The 24,771-nt window shown below is 39.1% G+C and overlaps 1 protein-coding gene across 4 annotated transcripts in view; it reads left to right on the top strand.

Annotated features, from left to right (window-relative positions):
* Positions 1 to 24,637, top strand: part of LOC137655811 (transcription elongation factor, mitochondrial) — a 40,041-nt gene extending 15,404 nt beyond the window's left edge. For 3 of the 4 annotated variants that reach the window (XM_068389972.1, XM_068389969.1, XM_068389970.1), the window contains exons 3-7: positions 428 to 817; positions 10,597 to 10,743; positions 16,004 to 16,126; positions 22,579 to 22,686; positions 24,350 to 24,637. In XM_068389972.1, coding sequence (XP_068246073.1) covers positions 428 to 817; positions 10,597 to 10,743; positions 16,004 to 16,126; positions 22,579 to 22,686; positions 24,350 to 24,583 — 1,002 coding nt within the window. In that variant the 3' untranslated portion in view covers positions 24,584 to 24,637. The remainder of the gene's footprint in view (positions 1 to 427; positions 818 to 10,596; positions 10,744 to 16,003; positions 16,127 to 22,578; positions 22,687 to 24,349) is intronic. The other variant, XM_068389973.1, reaches the window with a different exon arrangement.
* Positions 24,638 to 24,771: the final 134 nt, after the last annotated feature.

The raw sequence follows: 24,771 nt of genomic DNA, 5'->3' as shown, positions 1-24,771 counted from the left end.
AACTTAGAAAGACATAGAACAATGAAATGTCACCCTTTTTCCTTTTTATTTCCTTTTCCTATTACTTTTTTACCCTGATTCATAGGGTTGTTATTCTACCTCAATGAAAAAATTCATATCTGGCAAAAAATTACTTTCAAAAGAAAAGTAAACATCTTTTTAATACTTCCAAAAGTCATGTAAAAGATGGAATATTAAATTTATTAGGTGAGATATATTAGATTTAAAAGAAAGGTTTATCAATTTTATCACCCTCTTCCTAAAGAGTATGGTAGACAGTTGTGTGACTCAAAATAAACAGAATTTTAATAGAGGAATAATAGATTTTTCTAACTTGCTATTTACCTACAAGTCCATGATGAAAGACAGATTGTTTTCCAATTTTTCAGATAGTCACTTTTGTTTATGAATATTTTTTTTTTTCCAGGTTCTTCATAATCATGGATTCTTCACTGAAGTACTTACAAGAAACTACAGTAAAGTGTACGATTTAACACGTTATGAATTTACTTATTCTCCGGAGGAGACACATAAGATACTGGAAATACTAAATCATTCTTCAGAAGAAGAACTGTTTAAATTGAGGATAACAAAAGGGACGGCAAAGAAACTGATAAAAGGCAGATCGCAGCTTGGCAGCTTTAAAGACGTGTCACAGCTTATGAACATAGATGGATTCGGTCTGAAAAATATAGAAAACATTTGTGAAAAAGTATTAAATGAGAAACCTAGTGAAACACCTCAAGAGAATAAAGTGCAGTCAAGAGTTGTAGTGTTAAGAAGATTTGTAAAGCCAAAAGTTCAACCTAGGATATTGGTGAGTTTTGTAATTAATGATTTTACCCCCAAAAGGACGTACTGGTACGTTTCATAAAACATATCCTTTTACTCCCATGGATGTACCGGTACGTCCTTGCAAAAAATTGCAATTTACATTTAATTTGCATATTTTTGAGAATTTATTTTAGAAATTTCAGGCATTTTCCAAGAGAATGAGACAAACCTGACCTCTCTATCACAAAAATTAAGGCTGTTAGAGCAATTTTAGAAAAAATATACTGCAAAATGTGCTTGGAAAAAAAAAAAAAAACCTTGGGGGTTAAGGGTTGGAAAGTTCCAAATACAGTAGTCTGGTGGTAAAAGGGTTAATGATTTTTGAAACTTAAAAGAGTAAGTCTAATCTGTTTAATTTCTCTAGTATTAAAATCTATCATTTTTAAATATAAAACTTACCCGCTGGTTATATAAAAGAGCTGAAGTCCCTGACGCCAGGGCAGAAAATTCAAATCTCGCGCTATCGAAGATACGCCAGGTGTACCAACCGCACCCTAGCGGTAGAACAGGTGGAACTACACACCAACTCCAGTTCTTCTCTCTGCCGTCATAGCTGACTGACATACAGAAGTTCGCTCTCGTGTTTTTACTCTCTTGGGAAGTTGTTTGGTGATGTACAACGTTCTTTTTTGAGTTTAAGCTATCGTTGATTAATTTTCCTTGGTTCTTATCTTGAAATCTTTTTGTTTGAGATTTTCTTTATTGCTTTTTCCCTTACTTTTTGCTTGTCGGTCTCTCACGTTAACTTTTAAAATGGCCGACTCCTCCCCTGCTCAGCGTAGGTGTGTTAGTGAGGGTTGTCGTACACGACTTCCTAAAGGATCTATTGATCCTCATTCTATTTGTGTAAAATGTAGGGGTAAATTTTGTTCATTAGATGATAGGTGTAATGAGTGTCTTTCCTTAACTAATGATGTTTTGTTACTTTCGATCGTTATGTTAGGAGATTAGAGAGAGAGAGAGTTAGGCGTAGTTCTTCCCGATCTGTGGATAGAACCTTACCTAATTTACCTGTTCCTAATCCTGTTCCTTCCCCTGTGGTGGTAGATCAGGAACCTACTATGAAGGACATGTTTACTGCTATTTTGTCTCTTGGTGAGAAAGTTGAGTCCTTAGCAGCCGATAGAAATACTATCTTTTCCGAGTTAAAGGTATTGAAAAACCGTGAGCCTATCGGAACTGTGGAAAGTGTTTCAGTGTCTGATGTGGTACCGAAGAATCGTGACTCTCTCGGTGTTGTGACAAGTGTTGATAATGTGTTTAGTGTTGCGGAAGGTGCGTCGACACGAGTGTCTGATGTGGTACCGAAGAATCGTGACTCTCTCGGTGTTGTGACAAGTGTTGATAATGTGTTTAGTGTTGCGGAGGGTGCGTCGGCACGATCTTGTCGTTCACCTAGCCTTAGACCTCTTTTGAGCTCTCGAACCCATGGGAGAAGTAATGTCGAACGGCTTAAGGGAACGAGAAGCATCATCAATCGTGCAGACGTCCCCTCGAACGTTCCTGTTGCCGTAGCTCAGGTCGTTCACCCTCATCGTAGGAAAGGTGAGGTTCATACGTTATCCCCGTCTTCCGATGAAGGGTCGGGGAGTGAGATCTGGCGGCGAGCGTCGAGACCGCTTAAACGCTCCCATGTTGATTCACAGCGTCGGGAATCGCCTGTGCGTCCAGGATGTAGTTCGTGGGGTTCACCGGAACGTTTCCGTTCTCCCAGCGCTTGCACTCCGGCGAAACGTTCAGATCACCGTGTTCGTGTGGATATGATTCCTTCCGATTCGGACCTTGTTACTATTCATGCACCTCCTCTTCCATCGGATTGGCTTTCTTCCCCTGAAATGCGTGGTGACTTTAGTGCGAATCTTCCTTCTAGGAGTTCTGTTGATCCGAAATGGACTGCGCTTTTGTCTATGAAGGAACAACTCTCGTCGTTGATGGATTCTTATCAACCAGGTGTTGGCGTTGTGTCTGGGCGTTCGATGTCAGACCAGTTATCGCACAAACGTTCGATGGTATATGGTCTTGACGAGTTATCACTTAGACGGTCTCCCATTCACAGTGTTCAACGCCAGGTTGATTTTGATGAGTCGCGTCAGAGAGTTTTGGTTGACCAGTTTGCGTATTCTGGTCGCGGGGAAGAGCATCGGCGTCGACAAGTGGACGAGACGCGGCAACAATTTGAAGTAGTGGATCGCCTGCGGCAACAACTTTTGGACGCGTCGCGTCAAAACATTGGTTTACAGCGGCAACATCCTGACTACTTTGATCGTTCGCAGCAACAGTCCTCGGACTTTACGCGACCTCGCGGCGATCTTCAACAGTTACCTTCTGATTTCAAGCGTTCTTCTGTTCAACAACAGTCGGATTCTAAGCGGTCTAAACAGTTGTTGGTTGAGGATGATCGTCTACATGTCCGTGTTTCGCATCAATCTACTTCTACTTCTCCCCATCAAATTGACACAGATGTTGGCCTTGACAGGCAGTCCCATCCAGACGTTGTTCCTTCGGTTCAGGCTGCGGCTGTTGCTGCACTGCCAGAAGACGAACCAGAGGAAAAGTCGGATGAGGATAATCCTATTGAGGAAGTCTCTGAGAATGAGGAGGAGAAGCATTATCAGCATGCTGTGGACCTTCGCAAGTTTATGCTTATTCTGACTGGAATTTTCCCGGATTCTTTTACCCCTGTGGCCCCTCGTTCTCCGCCTTCTGAATTCATCTTAGGTAAAGCTACTAAGGTTCCAGTTTACACCAAGATGGTTCTTTCTCGATCCTCTAAGCGGGCCTTGAAGTTAATGGGTTCTTGGTTGGACTCCAAGAAATCTTTTGGCAAGACGGCCTTTGCCTTTCCTCCCGCTAGGTTAGCCTCTAAATCTAGTGTGTGGTATGAGACTGGTGAAGTGTTGGGCTTGAGTTTTCCTTCTTCTGCACAAGGGGATTTTTCAAGTTTGGTAGATGCTTCTCGTCGTCTTGCCTTAAGGAAGACGAAGATTTGGTGGTCCATTCCAGAGTTCGACCATTTGCTTAAAGGTCTTTTCAGGGCCTTCGAAGTTTTTAATTTTTTGGACTGGGCTTTGGGGGCTTTGAGTAAGAGGGTCTCTGATATGACGGAAACGGACACTAGTGGTTTGGTTCATTTGATGTCCTGCTTGGACAAAGGTGTGAGGGATGGCTCCAACGAACTTGCTGCCTTGTTTACAGCTGGAATTCTCAAGAAAAGGGCCACGATGTGCTCTTTCCTCTCCGCAGGAGTGTCTCCCTATCAGAAAACGGGCCTTCTTTTCGCACCTTTGTCTAATTCTTTATTTCCTCAGGAATTGGTGGGCGAGGTGGCTACTGCTCTCACTCAGAAGGCCACACATGACTTAGTTACTCATTCGACTAGGAAAGTTTTGCCTCCGTCATTCTCCTCTCGTAAACCTAAGGAATCTTCTTCTGGGTTTCGTCCTCAGTCCTTTCGTGGGAAGCCCTCTGGAAGAGGCTCTTTTAAACCAGAAGGAAGGAAACCTAGAGGCAGAGGGGGCAAGTCCGGCCGAGGTAAAGTCTGACTGCTCTCTCCTTCAGACAGCAGTGGGGGCCAGGTTGACTCACTTTTGGGAGGCTTGGGAGAGGAATGGAGCGGACCCCTGGTCCGTCCAGGTGTTAAAGGAAGGCTACAAGATCCCCTTCCTGACCAATCCTCCTTTAGTCACAGATCCAGTGGATCTTTCGCCCAAATACAGAGAGGGTCCCAAGAAGCAAGCCATGCTTCTACAGACGTCTCTTTTATTAGAGAAACAAGCAATAGAGGAAGTGCAGGATGTTACGTCTCCGGGGTTTTACAACCGCCTTTTTCTAGTACCCAAGAGTTCCGGGGGGTGGAGACCGGTTCTGGACGTAAGTGTGCTCAATGGTTACGTCCAAAACTCGACGTTCACCATGGAGACTCAAAAAACAGTTCTGGCAGCTGTGAGGAAGGACGATTGGATGGTCTCTTTAGATCTTCAGGATGCCTATTTCCACCTTCCGATTCATCCCAGCTGCAGACGTTATCTGAGGTTCATGGACGGAAACAAGGTCTTCCAGTTCAGGGTTCTTTGTTTCGGACTCTGCACGGCTCCTCTATTGTTCACCAAGATCATGCTGAACGTGGCAAGCATGCTGCATTCGAGGAGAATCAGGGCCTCTCTGTATCTGGACGATTGGCTGATAAGAGCCTCCTCAGCCGATTGTTGTTTGAAGGACCTCAAGATGACTTCGGATCTCTCCAGAGAACTGGGTCTCCTGGTGAGCTCGGAAAAATCACAACTCATTCCATCCCAGGAGATTCTTTATTTGGGGATGGAGATTCACAGTCGGAGTTTTCGGGCTTTTCCGTCGTCGGTGAGAATCCAAGCAGCCCTCCTAAAAGTACAAACGTTCCTGAAGAGAGATCTTTGCTCCGTCAGAGATTGGATGAGTCTTCTGGGGACTCTCTCGTCGTTAGAGAAGTTCGTGACCCTGGGGAAGTTGTTCTTGCGTCCTCTTCAGTTTCATCTCAACCGCCATTGGAAGAAAGGGGACAGCCTCGACAGGGATTGCATTCCCATCTCGACTTCCATCAAGTCTCATCTTCAATGGTGGAACAACGAGCCCAGACTGAAAGAAGGCTTGTCTTTACTTCAGAGGAACCCAAACCTCGTGTTGTGTTGCGACGCCTCCAACTCGGGGTGGGGAGCCACTCTAGAGAAGCAGGAACTTTCGGGGACTTGGACGGTGGAGCAAACCTCTCTCCACATCAATCAAAAAGAGCTTTTAGCTATTCATCTGGCTCTCATCAGCTTTGAAAAGCAGATCAGGGGCAAGGTAGTCCAAGTCAATTCGGACAGCACGACAGCTCTGGCCTATATTGCGAAACAAGGCGGGACCCACTCTTGGCCTCTGTTCGAGATTGCAAGACTGCTCCTCATCTGGGCGGAGGAAAGGAAGGTGACTCTTTTGACGCGGTTCATCCAGGGGGTCAACAATGTGAGCGCAGACAGACTCAGCAGGAAAGGTCAGGTTCTCTCCACAGAATGGATTCTGCACCTGGACATCTGCAAGAGTCTGTGGCGGTTATGGGGTCGACCTCTCGTGGATCTCTTTGCCACCGCGAAGACCAAACGGCTAGAGTGTTACTGCTCTCCGGTTCCAGACCCCGAAGCTTTACACATAGACGCTTTTCTGATGAACTGGTCACACATGGAGGTTTATGCTTTCCCTCCGTTCAAGATCCTTTACAAAGTGATTCAGAAGTTCGTTTCACACGAGGAGACCAGAATGACACTGATAGCTCCGTTCTGGCCGTCAAGGAGCTGGTTTCCAGAGGTACTGGAATGGATGGTGGATGTCCCGAGAAGCCTTCCCATGAGACCCGATCTTCTCAGACAACCTCACTTGGCCCGAAACCATCAAAACCTCCGAGCTCTACGTCTGACTGCCTTCAGACTATCGAAAAACTCGCTAGAGCTAGAGGATTTTCGAAGAAAGCAGCCAAGGCAATTGCAAGGGCAAGAAGGTCTTCAACCATCAAGGTGTATCAGTCCAAGTGGGAGTTGTTCAGGGAATGGTGTAGAACTAACGCGATTTCCTCTTCCAGTACATCGCTTTCCCAAATAGCAGATTTTTTCTTGGACCTTAAAGCTAAACATAACTTCTCGTCATCGACTATTAAAGGTTACAGGAGTATGTTGGCGACGGTTTTTCGACACAGGAACCTAGACCTTCCTGATAATAAAGATCTACGAGATTTACTTAGGTCTTTTGATACGACCAAGAAGATTCAAACGGCTCCCATCGCCTGGAATTTGGATGTTGTCCTTAAATTTCTCATGAGTGACAGATTTGAGCCTTTACACTCGGCTTCATTTAAGGACTTAACCTTGAAAACCCTTTTTCTAGTTACCCTCGCCACTGCGAAAAGAGTTAGTGAAGTTCACGCTTTAAGCAAGAACATTGGTTTTCGGAATGGGAAAGCCATTTGTTCTTTGCAACTGGGGTTTCTGGCCAAGAACGAAAACCCTTCTCGACCATGGCCCAAATCCTTCGAGATTTCTAACCTTTCTGATTTGGCTGGCGATGAATTGGAAAGGGTTCTCTGTCCAGTTAGAGCTCTACGGTTTTATGTGGACAGAACTAAGAATCTGAGAGGTAACTCAGACGCTCTGTGGTGTGCAGTTCGGAAACCCTCGATGCCCATGTCCAAGAATGCCTTGTCTTTTTTCGTTAGATTGTTGATTCGAGAAGCTCATGCTCAGTGTGATGAGTCGGATCAGAGGCTCCTCAAAGTCAAGACACATGAAGTCAGAGCGGTAGCTACTTCAGTGGCCTTTAAACAGAACCGTTCTCTGCAAAGTCTGATGGATACAACATTTTGGAGAAGTAAGTCTGTTTTTGCATCCCATTATTTGAAGAATGTTCAGACTCGCTATGAGGACTTTTTTACGTTGGGTCCTTTTATAGCGGCTAATGCGATAGTAGGTGAATGATCTACCACTACGTTCCCTTTTTTCCTAATACCCCTTTTCTATCTCTTGGAACTCGTTTGTTATGGTTGTTTGTGGAGATTGGGCGTCAGTCTTCTGCAATCTTTGATTTGGCTAGGTGGTCAATTTGTTCCTTGAGTGCACCCGGAACAAGGGTATTGGTTGAAGTCCTGTCATGTTATAGGTGTTTGTACCGTTTGACAGCTCCTAGAGATTTTCAGCCCGAGTGGATTACTGGATCTCTTAAGGATAGCGGACGAAATGAGGCAGAGTATCATTGCTGTCAGCTTCCTTATCAGGTGAGAACTGCTTAAGTTTATTGTATGTAACCCTTAAGTGAATTTTCTGTATGTAGCTGTCTCTGACCCGCCACCAAGGGGTGTCAATCAGCTCTTTTATATAACCAGCGGGTAAGTTTTATATTTAAAAATGATATTTTCATAATAAAATAAATTTTTGAATATACTTACCCGCTGGTTATATAAATTTAACACCCTCCCTCCTCCCCTCTAGAGACTACCTATGGTATGGCTATGAGGCCTGGAAGAACTGGAGTTGGTGTGTAGTTCCACCTGTTCTACCACTAGGGTGCTGTTGGTACACCTGGCGTATCTTCGATAGCACGAGATTTGAATTTTCTGCCCTGGCGTCAGGGACTTCAGCTCTTTTATATAACCAGCGGGTAAGTATATTCAAAAATTTATTTTATCATGAAAATATCATTTTAAATCCCAAATCTAATTTTTTTTTAATTTCAAAACAATCATATTTATAATAAGCCTTTTTTCAAAATCACAAAATGGTCTGGGACATTTTCAGGAAGGAATTCGATAAGGCAGTGGCTTTAGCATCGCTATATTTGCCCTAGCAATAAATGGAAATTTTTCTCTTGTCATACACACTTCGTGGATGACTTCTATTTTTCATTTGCATGACCAAGAATGGCATTAATTGAAAGGAAACTTCAACTCGGGATCAGTAGTATCATGAGACAGGCAGATTTGAATGGCTTTAAGTTTTCAACAAGTAGAACAATTTTCTTTCATTTCTATCATTCGTGGGATACACCCAGACCTGGGCATGTATATAAAAGGTCAATTTATTGCCTGTGTATAACATACGCAATTTTAGAGGCTTAACCTTTGACAGAAAGTTAACTTAGATCTTACATCTTAAGAAGATGAAAGTAAATATTTAGGGATTTTATATATTTTTAAGTCATTAACCCATACATTGTCAGACTTCTAAGACTGAGTAAAGCCCTTATGTTATCTAAACCTTCATATAGATGTGAAATATATTCTTTAGCTTCTGCTACCAAATTGAAGAGTTTAGATTCCATTTCACCTTGCTGTCATCTGATTGGATTAGCTACTGAAGCTACTGGTACTTTTAGGTCAACCCCATCACAAGTCTGTTAGTTGATGCAGATGAGTGGTCTCTGAACTTCTATTGCCAGTCTTCTATGATTAGATACTGGTATAGGTTACAGAGGCCTCCTAAGTGACTGGCATTTCAAATTACTATTAAAGAGTGCCATTTCTTACTATGAGGCTTGCTCTATGTCCCTTAAGCCTCATTGATTTCATAGTGAGACATCTGCTGAATATGTTATATCTTTCCAAGAGTGAGGTACTCTCTTTAAAAAGTATCGGTAACCTCTCCTGGAAGACTTCCAGAAGTCTCCTCCTTTGAATATTTCACTGGTTTTAAAAGCAACATGATAAATCAAGACATGTTGTCTACCTTCTTGGAAAATGTAGAACAACATTTGGATACTAAATTCAAATTCAAGTATAGCTCCAATTGGATTTGGGGTGCACAACAATACATTTAATTGTAATTGTGCACTCTCTTTAGCATCATGTATCTCTACATCATAGCAGTATGGTGTTCTGACTTCTACTGGAAAAAATATTAAGAGTAATTTTACCATTTTTAGTGATGCAAAAATTGTCTTCCAGTCATTTATTTCTTAATCTAGCCAACTATAGTTTTAGAAATTTTATAGTAGCAGTATATTTGTAGCACTGTAAGGAAGGAAATTCAATTTTGTAAGGTTCCACCTCATGTGGGTGTGTTATGAAATGAACAGATGCACTGACTAGCAAAAGTGGCAGTAGATAATCTTACATGTATCCACTTTTGTGTAATGACTTCTTGCTTAATGTAAAAAAAGATCTCTTGATGATATTTGGCAACATCATTGGAATTCTGTGGATCAGAGTAAGATGGAGATCGCAAGTGATATATCTCCCTGGAAACATGACCATATTCCTAGAGGGTGGGAAATAATGACGTCTTGCTTAATATCAAAAGATCTCTTGATGATATTTGGCAACATCATTGGAATTCTGTGGATCAAAGTAAGATGGAGATCACAAGTGATATATCTCCATGGAAATATGACTATATTCCTAGAAGGTGAGAAACTGTTCTTTTAAATATGAATTGGGCATTCGTTTAACACATAAGTTTTTGATGACTGCATGGTGCCAACCATTCTGTTAGGCACTTACTGATTAGATATATCAGACTTAGAGATCTCAAAAATTGATTTCTCTTTGAATCTCATGGTGGGGAGACCAGGTGGATCCTCACCAGAACTCTAGGAAATGATTTGTATGTGGCCAGTGGTTTTTTTAAGTTCATATTAGAAGGTAGGCTTCGTACTCATTTCTAAAGATATATACAATCTGAAATATTTAATAGGTTGTTTATTTATTTATTTTTCCCTGAAGTTACTCGATTAGTCTTGTCCAATTGGCAACAATGACTATTGAAGTTATGAATATACCTAATAATCATTCATTTATTGGGAAAATATCCTATTTTCATGTGTATTCATCCGTTGGACTGTTCCGCTACGGGGCTGAAAGTGTACAAGAGCTCGTGCCTGGCCGTAAGGGCCGGGCAATCTTTAAAAAAAAAAGAAAAAGGACTATTCCTAATAGTTTCGTTGTTTCAAAATATCTATGAACATATTTAGAATTTGTTCTGTTCTTTTTTTATTTAAAATATTTGATAGGAAGAATACTGTGAAGAGGCCTTCAGCATTTGAATTTTTGTGATCTTAAAAATGTTCTCATATAAGCTATTATTTGCGCCCAGAATTTAAGCTTAGAAGAAAATGGTGTTTGTGTATTTTTCAAAATGATATTCAACCTTAACAAAAGAAAAATTAATAAATGTAAAATTGAATGTCCCCATAAACAGGCCAAATAAAGTTGATTTAGTGTTGCTACCATGAAATTGCAATTTTAAATTAAATATCTCTTAATTTCAGGAAATGGAAACTTTGCTGGCATTAGATGTTATGATTGGTGGTTTATCGTGGACTTTATTAGATCGACGTGGTGTTCTAGTAGATGTAGGATATGAAGAATTGCTCTCTAAAAGTCAACGACTTGATGCCCCCAAACTCTATAATAAGGTAATTAATATTTATTCAAGTTTTTAATAATTTCACTGAAATCAGGGGTCTGTTATTTTTATATTTCTAAGAATCTCCCGTAATGTTCATATTGTTTATCCCTGAAGCTGATTCAATATCTACGTTACCCCAATAACCAAGAATTTCCTGTTTTCTTCCTTTCAATATGGCCTATGCCTCTTGCCCACCAAGGGCACATCTAGTTCTTAAACTCATCTGTCACATTATACTCAACAGACATTTTTTATTATGCCAGTAGGAACTCGTACTAGGAGTTTCCCAAAAGGATTTTGGAAACCATACATTTTCTTTTTATTTTTATAAGTGTTCACGTAAAGTAACGTATATCCAAGTCCAATTTCTCGAAATAGTAGCCAAGAACTGAAGTAGAAAATTCAATTAGGTATTTACAAGGCACTCATCATCAACCATTTCATAGTGGTTATTTGGAGTCACCCCTGTGATGTTTAGCGTGTTTCTTTGTGGTTTGCTATTTAACTATTAATTGGGTACATCTCCTAGAATTGCTACATGTGTAGGTAAGAGTAGTTGATTCGTTTGTGAAGGTTTGTTTATTTTTTAGGAATGTTGTTACTTTTAACTTTGAAATCTGGTTCAGTTAGTAGCAAACCATTGTGATTCGGTATACATATATGAGGTCTTCAGGTTACGACAATTTGTTGTTACAAACAGGCTCCCATGAGGTATCTAAAGAATCTGCATAGCTCAGATTCGAATAACATTGTTTTGTTTGTTGATAAAACAAACTAATCGGCAATGCATTGAGCAGCTAACGCCGTCGCCTGACCATATAGTAGCGTGTTACACGTCACTTTAGCATCTGTTCAGCATCTTAGCTTACGGTACATGTTTGTGATTTTGGTGTGGCTCTTTTTGGGAGATTTTTTTGCCTTTTTTTCTTTGCATCATGTCTGGAAAGCTTAAGGCAGACTCTACTGATGTCAGTACATCCAAGAAAAGAAAAGCCATTACGATGGAAATTAAAGTGGACATAGGGAAGTGAAACAAAAAGGGGGAGACCCCTACAAACATAGTTGTAAGTTAGGCCTTAGTCGATATACAGTTATGACTATTATCAGTGATAGATATTACATCCTTGAGCATGTGAAAGGATCTCCCCCTAAGAATTTAACCATTCTTATGAAACAACTCAGTGGTCTCATGATTGAGGTGGAGAGGTTGTTAGTGCTCACGTTGGATGACCAGAATGAACGGTGTATCCTAGCAAGCTTTATGGTAATTCAGGAGAATTATCTGAATTGTTTAAAGGTGGACGCATGTCGTTATTGTCGTCATCCCCACTACAATCCGCTAACCATGGCTTCCTTGGCTTTTCCCCTTAATTAATAGTGAGTTTCTTTTAGCATTTGCTCTGTTAACTTGACTGGGAGCGTTTGAAACATAAAGAAAGTCCACAAATTGCAAACTTAATAGGATTCAAAAAGCTGTTTGTCAGTCAAATTTTGTTAAATTCTGGTCTAGGATAGCCTCCACCTCACTAACATACCTACGAATTTCAGCTGCAAAAGTCAATAAATATTTCTGTTTCATATTGCAAATGTTGTCTTGCTTAGTGCATTCATTTATATAATAATGTTTTTCAATATTTAACTTAGCCGGTGATTATATAGCTGCAACTCTGTTGCTCGACAGACAACTCTACGGAAAAAGTCGCCAGCGATCGCTACACAGGTTGCGGGTGTGCCCAACAGCGCCATCTGTCGACCAGATACCCAGCTCTCAATGTAAACAAAGACTCAATTTTCTCTCTGTCGAGGTGTCGACAAGACGTACTTTACTCGCTGTTGCTAAACTGGAGTTTTTCACATCTATTTGGTGAAGTACTATATTCTAGTTTTGAGCTTTCGCTATGCAGGTGTTTTATCTTCATCTTAAATCTTGAACTCGTTTTGGATAGATTTAATTATGGTGACAAAGAGAGTATGGACTTTCTTTCACTTTTAAATGGCCGACCCTTCCCTTAGACGGAAGTGTGTTTAGGCTTTTAGTAATTATCTTATCACGTTATAGATTTTCCTCTATATATTTTATATCTCTCCGCCTTTATTAGGCCTCTTCGATTAACTTTCCATTTATTATAAACATATAAAAATAAATTTTAATGTTTTGTTTATATGCGACCTTTCCTGAGAGTAGGCGGTCCTAACTTGGAAACCGAAGTTAATCAACGTTGAGCCCTTTATATCGTAATTAGCTTTTAAAGAGCTAAGGATTTAAAACTTTTTAAATGTAATATTTTATGAAAGAATTTCTTTGATAGTCTTCGTACTGTTTTCAAAGATGAACTAACGTTTAGTTTATTTATGCTACGCAGTTGTTGACGTTCAGGATGTTCAACATGCGCTCTATCGTTACGATAGAGAGAGAGTGTATCACGGTTTCACTTTGCAGTAAGAGTAAATCGATTCTGACGTTTTGTTCATTCTTTCTTAGCTTAAATGTTTTAAATTCTATTTTAAAGGAACTTTTTATTTGAAAAACCTTTCAGTTTTTTCCTTTAGTCAAATAACATGTTTTTTTTGACGAAATATAATTGGGCTCTTCTCTTAGGTGCGAAATCAAGAGAGAAAGAGAGAGAGAGATAGAGACGGAGGAAGAGAGAGGAGAGAAAACTTTCCGTTCAAGCGGGTAACGTTGTTCTCGAGTTACTCTCGTCCCTAGTCGCTGTACAGGGAGGAAGGATAAAACGTTTTTAGTTTTTTATTCTCGTCCCCAGGCTATGTGCGGTGAGAGATTGAAAACGTAGTTATATGAACTAGTGTTTAGTCTCTTTCCCAGCCACTGATTTTTTTATCTTAAAATGTTTTCTGTTTTTTGCTGGTATTAATGAGCTTGCATTATACGACTGATTTCGCAATTACTACCTTTTAATGAAGGGTAGAATTGCGTGTTTCAGGTAGAAATCAGTAAAAGTTTCGATTTCAGTGAAATAAGTGCAAAACAGAAAATCGAAGTGATAAAGTGATATGCGCAAAGTGTTACAGTGTTGCGTCCGAGGGTTCATCTGTTCGTGCCTGTCGTTCACCTAGTCCGGGACCTCTTGCATGCTCCCAAGCCCAGGGGAGAAGTAATGTCAAACGACTTATGGGTTCGAGAGGCCTTGATCAACGAACAGACGTTTTCCCTCTATGGTATCGGGTGTATCTTACCAAGATCTCCCCTACCATAAGACGAGAGAGACGTTGTTTCTCCTCGTCATCCGAAGGCTTTTCGCATAAGAAACATGTCACAAGGTTTCGAAGGGTTGTCCGGAAAAACCATCCTTGCCTATGTCAAAGAATGCTTGGTCAGACTTTATCAGATTGATAATACGAGAGGCTCATTCACATCTGAGTGAGGAAGACCGAACTTTGCTTAAGGTGAAGACGCACGAAGTTAGAGCTGTAGCAACTTCCGTGGCCTTTAAGCAAAATATATCTCTGCAAAGTATAATGGACGCAACCTATTGGAGAAGCAAGTCAGTGTTCGCGTCATTTTACTTGAAAGATGTCCAGTCTCTTTACAAGAACTGCTACACTCTGGGACCATTCGTAGCAGCGAGTGCAGTAGTGGGTGAGGGCTCAACCACTACAATTCCCTAATTCCTTATCCTTTTAATCTGTCTCTTGAAATGTTGTTTTTTTATGGGTTGTCCGGAAGGCTAAGAAGCCTTTCGCATCCTGGTTGATTTGGCGGGTGGTCAAAGTCATTTCTTGAGAGCGCCTAGATTAGGGGTTTGATGAGGTCCTGTTGTATGGGTTGCAACCCTTGATACTTCAGATCCTAGGGGTCGATCAGCATCCTAAGAGGATCGCGAGGCTCCGTAAGGAAGACGTACTTAAAAGGCAGAGTAATTGTTCAAATCGACTTCCTTACCAGGTACCTATTTATTTTGTTTTTGTTATTTTGATAACTTCTAAAATGAAATAAAAAACTCTTAGCTCATAAAAGTGTAAACATTTATTACTGGTCTCTACCCACCATCCTGGGTGTGAATCAGCTATATAATCACCGGCTAAGTTAAATATTGAAAAATGTTATTTTGATTATAAAATAAATTTTTGAATATACTTACCCGGTGATTATAAATTAAATGACCCTCCCTTCCTCCCCAATAGAGACGCAGTGGGACGAGGAGAAAATTGAGTCTTTGTTTACATTGAGAGCTGAGTATCTGGTCGACAGATGGCGCTGTTGGGCACACCCGCAACCTGTGTAGCGATCGCTGGCGAGTTTTTCCGTAGAGTTGTCTGTCGAGCAACAGAGTTGCAGCTATATAATCACCGGGTAAGTATATTCAAAAATTTATTTTATAATCAAAATAACATTTTATTACAGTACAGTATTTCATAATGAAATTTAGATACAATATCTGAGATTTACAATTTCAATTGGATTTGTGTTTGTATCTCTGAATGTTTAAGTTGAGGGCCTTCTACTTTCACATGAGTTATGCACTTTTCACAAAAGTTATTCAAATCACAGTACGTATTGCCTGTGACATGGTGCGCCAAGGGATAATGAACTTCCAGAAACATTTCCCGTGCGCACTGCAGTAATTGAGAAAACCAGCGGTAGACATCTCAATCCCTAGTAATCAGTACCACACGACTGAAGAAACTGAAGAGACAAAGACTGGTGCGTCAGTTACCACTTACCGCTAAAATGTTCTTTCCTTTATTGAAGAGAAGGAAAATGGGAAGAAGCAATATGATCATCAGAGAAGAATCTTAGAAATAATACACTACAAAACAGTGAGTGAATTATATGAAAACAATGTAGTGTGTTGTTTAGGTTTTTTGTTGACCCTGATAAAGCAGCAATTAGCTTATGAGGATAGTTATGAGTCCTTTTGCTTTGGTTGATGTTACCTAACCTCCCGTTAATTCCGATGTATGACTAGCAAATTGGGGTAGTAGGTGAAGATGAGGCAGTACAGTACTTTGTTAGGTACGTCTTGTTCACTTATTGGGTTTTATGCATTTTAACAAGGTACGAGTTAAAATGCTTCTTGTTTAAACCAACTTGGCCATTTAATCCTGAATACAAATTAGATGTTTGTATGCCTGAAACACTTGTTTTAAAGGTGTCTATATGTTATAAAATTCATGTTTGAAATCTAGATTTTTGTTTATAAAGTATAATAGACAAACATGATGATTTAAAAGATCAGTGGCTATTAATATATTTTATTATATTTTTTATATTACTGAGTCTAGTTCATATTTATTTTCATCAGATGGTGTCTGTTGCCAGAAGACTCCCAAAGGCTGATGTGTATGTTTGGGAAGAGCGGGCTAATTATGGCTATCTTCAAAAGGCTCCCATTGGATCTATAATAATTGCTATGAAGTTAGCGCAGGTAACTAATTACTCTATTACTGTACATACTATAAAAAAATTATAGAATATCAACAAATTATATTCTATGATTTTGAAAGGAACGCTGTAATCTTGTCTCTGTTTGCATTAACCCTTTTACCCCCAGGCTATTTGGAACTTTCCAACCCTTAATCCCCAGGGGTTATTTTTTTTCAAGCACATTTTGCAGTATATTTTTTTCAAATAGCTCTAACAGCCTTAATTTTCATCATAGAGAGGTCAGGTTGGTCTCATTCTCTTGGAAAATGCCTGAAGTTTCTCAAAAAATTATCAAAAATATGCAAAAAAAATGTAAATAGCAGTTTTTTGCAAGGACATACCGGTACGTCCATGGGGGTAAAGGGATGAGTTTTGTGAAACGTACCAGTACGTTAATAGCTCTAAGAAAAGTTTGGAAAAGGTCAAAGGGCATACAGTATAGGGGTGACCTTGTTTAGCCCAGGTTAGGTTACTCCAAATTATGGGCGTAATAATGTCTAGCCTCTGCAAACATACAGTGTTAAGACAGCATCCAAAACAGAATTTTGATAATAAAATTTTTTATTTCTATATTTAACTAGATGTTCATAATACTGTGGCAATGTGTCTAAACACAATATGCCCTCAAAACCTTGTAAAGTGTGTAGAAAATATCTCGTTATGCCGTATTGGGGAATCAAATCGTATTTTGAAGCACAGAAGCTGTTAATTGATGTTTACCCCCTACACTTTTGATAAAAGATTTTCCATTTTCTTTGCTTTCAATAGAAATATGCCCAGATAATAGAGTAATAAAACACTATATCGGTTAAAGGCAAAGAGCACCAGGACTTCTTTGTCAAAATTATTCCCTATTCCTTGACATCACAAATTTCTGGGGAGGAAGGTGGTCTTGCATATGAATATTAGGTGATTATAGAAGTAACAAATTTTATTATCAAAATACTGTTTTATTCCTGTGAACATCCTGATGTTCATATTGATGATTCCCACACTGTAGAAGACGGGATGCCAATGAAGGAAAGAGATAGGTCAAAGATAAAATTATAATGCACCTACTTCATGAACTTAGAGATAATAGTGTCGTCATTTTATGACCCAGTTGGCCCACAGTCTGGCAGCATTATGTGCCAGAAACTCAACAGTCATGGCTCTGGATATAATGATGTCTTTGAAGAATTCTTCATCTATGGACAGATCTTCATTGTCTGCCAGGTAGCCAACTGTATCGGATCAGTGGTCCATCCAGGAATTGACCTGAAGGGTTGCCATCACAAGCGTGTCGCTTAAAGCGAAGGTGACTGGCTATGAAGCCAACTTGTCCAGGAACGAGCCTTGGCCCAAGACCAAAACTTTCGGGTTTACTGGCAAGGGAGTAAGGATATCCGTCCAATAGTTCTGCTACCCTACAAATGGAGGAGGAAGTATTCTCAAGGAGCTACTATCCCTGAGGGAGTCCTTCCTTGTAGAAATTTGCAAGACCACCTTCCTGAGGGAACCCTCTACCAGAGGCTTCAGAAAATAACTTTATGAATTACAAAAATATTTTTTAAGAAGGCTGGTGTTTTCAGAGCTTAAAAGATAATTTGACTAATAAGGTAATTTAAGACCAATAGATTTATTTATTATAAGACCAAAAGATTTACCATAATTACTTTATATTCTTTCTTTACCAAAGGAACTGTTTGTTGTTAGTTCAAGGGATAGTTTTCCTTGACCGGTAAAAGATGTTCAATGTTATTTTGACAAATCTATTGACATTAGAAGTAATGTGTCTAATTTGTTTTGTGGTATTATTTATACAATTTTGACCTTTATTCAAGAAGGCAATGTCCTTCAGTATTACTGTTTGGTCATGAATCTCAAAGGAATTGCATCAAATTTAATGGACGATTTTAAGATTAGGAATCATGATATAGGAATTACCACTACATCTAAAAAAAATTCTAAAATCTCTTTTGAAAAGGTTTTGGAGGCAGTTCAATGGCATACCAAGTATGTATTCGCTTAACATTATTTCAAAGAGTCTTGGTATACGTTTAGGGCTTGCAGTGGTTTCTGAGGATCGAGTCTGATAAAATTAATTTGATTTGTAGATATATGTTTTGGGGTTGTGGTCTAGTAAACTTTTGAATTTAATTTCGTAAATTATACATGTAATTTTAAAGGTTTTTAAAGGCCTCTCATAAATGGCAGAGGCAAGGGACAGTGACATTGCCCTAGCAAGCAGGACAATGCCCTAGAGACTGACCACATATACATATGATCAATGCCCAAGCCCCCTCTCTACCCAAGCTGGGATCAGGGAAGGCCAGGCAATGGCTGCTGATGACTTAGCAAATAGACCTTTAGGCTCCCCCAAACCCCCTATCCTTAGCTCACAAGAATGGTAAGGTTGCAGACACTAAAGAAACTAACATGTATGAGCGGGACTCGAACCCCCATCTGGCGATCACCAGGCAGAGACGTTACCGATCAGGTATTTAAGATTCCTGTTATATAAATGACTAGTTAAGTCATGGTATTAGTGTTTAGAAAAATTAATTTGGAGTTTGAGTGACATAAACCTAGAGTAAAGGTAAGTCTAGGACATTACTTAATTGATTATGGGAAACTTAATGCCCATCTATTTCTTTAACTGGCTACCCACCACCACTAGAATGGGAGAGTCGGCAATATGAACACCATGAGACATTCATAGAAATAAACAGAATTTTTGCAATAAAATTTCTTATTACTATACTCACCTGATGCCCATATACATGCCCACTCTCCTCCCCACTAACTAGTGGCATCAAAAGGATATGGAATATTTTTGACTATCGGACTGAAGAAGGTATTAGAGATCAGTCTCCTTGGTGTATGCTTTTTGCTGATGATGTCATATTGTGTAGCACTAGGCTCAATGCAGACCCCTAATGTAGTCCTACATTCACTGGTGATTAAGTGTGGGACAGAGGTAAATGGAGAAAGCTGGTCAGAAACATTGACCCCACATAAAAGTGGGAAAAGATACAGACGAAGAAGAAGATCAGACTGAAGAAGACGGTACTGTACATGTACAGCAAGTTATTGTCGGTAGACGCTGTTAGTCCCATTGTTTACTGGAAGCATTACTATAATGGAAGGAAAGAAAATGGGTAATATTTTATTTTTAATTTTTAATAGGTAACTTCAACTTGACCAAGCTTCCGGAGGAAAAAGCAAAATGATAATTAGGTGAGTATGACAATTTAAAATTTTATTCTTAAAATAATGTTAATTTATTTTCTATTCTAGGTTACCCTTACACCTTATTATTTACTCAAATTTAGTTGATAGTGTGTACATACACAGTAATTCTACTTAACATAAATGTTTGATAATAGAGTATTGTTATTGTACAGAGTACTTTATAAAAGGGATTTTGACGAAGGAAAAATCTATTTCTGGGCTCCGACCCGTGTCGCCCAGTGAAATGCTCCTCTAGCACTATTTCTAAGGTATATAACTGCTATATATTACCAGAGAAAAAATTGCATAGGGATGCCAGGTTGAACCCAGCTCGCTCACCTATATAAGGTGTCGATATAATACTGGGGCGTGATAAATCACAACCAGAGGCCTCGCACCATTTAGATATCTCCTGTCAAAATCCCCGAACAGCGAGGTGCCGTTCAACATCCCACTACTACTAGCAATCCCACGCCAGTGACGTCACTCCTTTTTTAGAACGCTATTTGATATCCGTATTTTACCTTGTGTGTGAATTTCACTGGTTTTTTTCTGCATTTACCTCAAGATGTCGGACTCCACTGTCCCTCCATCTAAGTTAAGTACCAGATCTATGAGTTTTGAGATTTTGGAGGGGGCCTTGCCCCCTTTTGTTTATATTATTCAGCTTTATTATTCACGACCTTTCGTGGGTCTCTCGTGGGCTCGGCTCCCTTCTCTCTCTCTCTTTCGTTCGTTCTTAACGATTTTCAATAAGTCCTCCATACTGATTGTTTCTCGTTATGAACCTTACGGATTTCCACGGTTCACACACCGCATTCATTTTTATTGCCTGGTTTTTATGATAACAGTTATTACATATACGTGTGCGTATTTTCGGTAGGTTGGCATGCCTGATCGCCTTCGGCGTTTTATTTCACATACTATTACTTGGATTATTTACGTTCGCACGCCACGGACTTGCTTATCATTTTAACGTCATTCGTTTGCTTGCATTAGCTCGAGGGGCTTTCATGAGTCAGATATTACATATTAGTTTTCATTTTGTTAGCACTTCACTGACCCTATGTTATGTTGGTAGCCCTGCCTACTCCCAGTGGCCCTATGTTATGTTGGTAGCCCTGCCTACTCCCAGCGCCGTCAGGCTTGATTTCTCCTGTCTCGTGTTCGCTCCCTCGTTTGTTTTACAATTGATGTATAACTATATTATTATTATTATCATCCAGCACGCCTTCCTATCTTATTTTACCCTACGTTATGTTTATTATAGTGTTATTAGTCCTTCCGAGTGATCATATCAATCGTGGGTCTGGCGGGTTGGTATACCTGCTATTTCATCTACCCTCTACAGGTGATGATACAAATGTCTGTAGATAAACCAAATATGAATATATGGATTGCTGGAAGTATTTTATGGTAGCTGATGCCATTGTGTTCGTTTATGGAGCAGTAGATGAACTGCAAACCAAAACAGTCAATGTCTGTGGGAAGAATCTTTAGTCTGAAGCTGCTAACAATATTACTGATTCTCCAGCAATAGATGAGCAAGTTGAAAAAATTTTAAAAATGGCAAGACAACAATGTAACAATCGAATGGCAGACTTGTTGGAGGAAGGTGATGTTGAACATAAAGAGAGGCATCGGGAAGAGTTAACGAAGGAGGATGTAGAAAAGCTCCTCACGCTGTTGAGAGAAGATGACAACAATGACAATTCTGAGCCAAAAAAATTGTCAAGGTCTTGAGAATGTCACGTGAATTGAAAGACAAAGAAAATAAATATGAATCCCAATTGGATCAGTCCATTATTGTTACTAGCAATTCACAGGTGCTACGCTACTTATGCGACAGGTATTTGACAAATTGAAAGACCAAAATAAAAGAATCTTGATCAGCAAGTTCTTTCCAAAGATTAAAAAAAAAAAGTCCTACTGGTGAAGAGGCAGTAAAGGCATCATCAACATTGCCTTCTGGTGAACCAGTACCATCAACATCATCATCTGCCGTAGTATTAACATTTCCCGTACTCGACTAAGTTAAACCCGGGATGAGCCAGAGGCCTAACTTGTAAGCAAACGAAACGCACTGTCGTCCTGAACGTGATATAATCAATCAGCTTTAGCCGACACATCACCTACATCATTGAACAGCTAAGAGAATCCTACGATATGAAACGCCCTCCACAGATAAAAATTGAAGTTGCTTAAGGGCACTTATTTTAGCGAGAGGAGAGATATAATGATCCAGACCACCACCTTAGTCCTTAGCCTTGCAATCTGGATGTCTAAAAGAGTTCCTAAGAATGTGGAAATGCAAGAATTTAGCAGTTGAAGGATGTAAAGTAAACGAGAATTGAGGTTTACGAGAGTATTGTAACTCTGAACCCTTTCTGAATGAAATACTATGGACCACTAGACTTAACTATGGAAGTCAGGTTAGTGTATATAACTGGCTAGATAAGTCGGACTTTACTGCCTACAAGTGAAGACTGGCTGGCCTTCTTAAATTACCAAAGGAAGTCAAATAAGAGCTTTAAAGGCTCATCACTAACAAAATTTGGCTGGGTAAGAAAGTATTTATCGTATCATCATCAACTTCATAATAAACAACTAGCCTAGTCTTCTGTGGATTTCCCCTTGAACTAAAATCCAATTCCATTAGCATTCGAATTTGAAACATACTTTCCGTAAAGGAAACTGTGTAAGTTTAGTACCGCTCATAATGGTTATTCAAAACACAGAAGTGTCCCTGTTCAGGAATGCTAACAAATCCATCAGGGAATAAATCTTAATGCACAATGAAAACTTATCACAAGTAGGAATTAGATACAGTATTTGTAGTGCGATGAAGAATAACTGCAATATGAACATCAGGTGAGTATTATTATTATTATTACTTGCTAAGCTACAACCCTCGTTGGAAAAGCAGAATGCTATAAGCCCAGGGGCCCCAACAGGGAAAATAGCCCAATGAGGAAAGAAATTAAGTAAAAATAAAATATTTTAAGAACAGTAACATGATAATAAATAATCCTAATATAAACTATAAAAACTTTCACAAAGCAAGAGGAAGAGAAATAAGATTAAACAGTGTACCCTCAAGTAAGAGAACTCTAACCCAAGAGGGTGGAAGACCGTGGTACAGAGGCTATAGCACTACCCAAGACTAGAGTATAGAAATAAATTTTATTATTAAAATTCAATTATTCTAGATTTTGTTTTAATTATTTTATTTTTTGCCAGATGAAAGGGATTCTGACTGCTCTGCTAGACGTACGACAGCAAGAGGAAGAGGAAGGAAATTTGTTTTATTTGAGAGATCTTCTAGTTTCAAAATTATTCAGTCTCAAGGTAGAGTGATACTTCACATTTTTTCTGTAACTTATACTGGTATTTCTGATAAGGTTGCTTTAATAGTTTTGTATAAACTGTAGTAGGATAAATGTGAGAGAGGCAAGAGAGCGTGCTAGAAATAGGAATGAATGGCGAGCGATTGTGACGCAGTTCCGTTAGGCCCTGCTGCTTCCTCCGGTGCCTTAGATGACCGTGGCGGTAGCAGCGGTAGGGGATTCAGCGTTATGAAGCTTCATCTGTTGGGGATAACGGAGGAGGCTGGGCTGTGGCACCCTAGCAGTACCAGCCAAACTCGGTTGATTCCCTCGTCAGGCTGGGAGGAACGTACAGAGTAGAGGTCCCCTTTTTGTTTTGTTTCATTTGTTGATTTCAGCTACCCCCTAAAATTTGGGGAAGTGCCTTGGATTATGTTTGTATGTAGAATTGACAATCATAGAGTAATTAATTAACCAATTCATCGTCTAGTAAAAATGTATTACAGTATTCAAGAACATAACATATATTATGATGAATATCATATTACTGGATAACTCATATACTGTACCATCTTAAAATCTATAAAATTTATTCATAAATGAAATAGGGGAAACACCTTTCCTATCTTGTCAAAAAATGCAATGGTATTTCTAGTTAAAAGATTGGTCCCAGACTCGCATCAAGAATTGGATCCAAATCTTATGAAAGCATTGAAGATTAGGGTTTTAATTTTTGCTAAAATCTTTCTATGGGAAGAATCTTGAGCTGCAGTTCAATAGCATACCATGTTTGTGTTCCATGGACATTATCTTGAAGAATTATGGCTCAATTATTGAGATTACCAAACCGTAGGTCCTATAGTGGCAGCCGGTAATATTGACTTAAATTTTTTAGTTCAACGAAAGTATAGTTTTCTTCTTTTTTCGATATTTCAAATATTGTTTGAAATTTAACCTGGAATCCCATTTTTTAACTATACTTTGAGGTGGTTTCCATTATTATTATTATTATCTAAGCTACAACTCTAGTTGGAAAAGCAAGATGCTTAGTGTTGAGTCTAAAATTTGAACTGTTTTATACTTATTAATTTTATTTTGACCTATAGAAATAAATAGAATTTTGATATATTTTTTTTTTATTTCTATACTCACCTGATGTTCATATACATGTCCACCCTTCTGCCCACTGACTGGTCAAGGGATACAGAATACTTTGGACTTCAAAAAAAGAATCAAATTCTATGACACATTGTTTCTTGCTATCAACTACTAGTGTGTTTCATTACTTTATCATGAAGCTTCATCTGTGGTGGATAACGAGGGAGGGTGGGCTGTGGCACCCTAGCAGTACCAACCGAACTTGGTTGAGTTCCTCGTTAGGCTAGGAGGATTGTAGAGAGGAAAAGTCCCCTTTGTTTCTTTTTTTCATTTGTTTGATGTCGGCTACCCCCCAAAATTGGGGAAGTGCCTTGGTATATAGATAGATAGATATGTCTAGTGAAAGGAAAGAAAATGAAAAAAATTTTCATTAAATCTTGGGGGAAAACTTTGATAAACTGAGCTTCTGGAGAAGTAATATGAACATCAGGTAAATATAGTATAGAAATATTAAATATTAAAGTTTATCAAAACATCATTATTGTACATAGTGTATACATAAATTACAAATGAGTTTTCTATTACAGGTTGGAGAAGAGAGAGTATGTGGCTTGAAATTGGCTGACCAGATAATGCTGGGGGAAGAAGTTCTGAACTGGCTTCCTCCACTGATCTTAAGTAACGAAACGCAAGAAAAATACTTCTCCATTGATAAAATGCAACGAAAATACATATCTACCTCCTTATTTATAAGTTTAGCTTTCTATCATGCTATTATTCATGAAAATATACTCATTCAAAAAATCTTGACCGAGGGATAAGGAAGGGTGTTTATATTTCAAGTACTGTAGTGCGCAATTAAATTATACGGTTAATGCATTTGTAATTATTCCCTCCCGAAGAACTCTAAAAGCTAACCTGTGTATAGTTAATATGAATTATTTGGAAGACGACAAAGTAAATTAACACTAATGTCTTTAAAACTGTCACTCCTGTTCTGCATAAAGGA

The sequence above is a fragment of the Palaemon carinicauda genome, chromosome 16 (assembly GCF_036898095.1).
Source record: "Palaemon carinicauda isolate YSFRI2023 chromosome 16, ASM3689809v2, whole genome shotgun sequence".
Lineage (NCBI taxonomy): Eukaryota > Metazoa > Arthropoda > Malacostraca > Decapoda > Palaemonidae > Palaemon > Palaemon carinicauda.
This window is presented reverse-complemented; position numbering and strand designations above follow the sequence as displayed.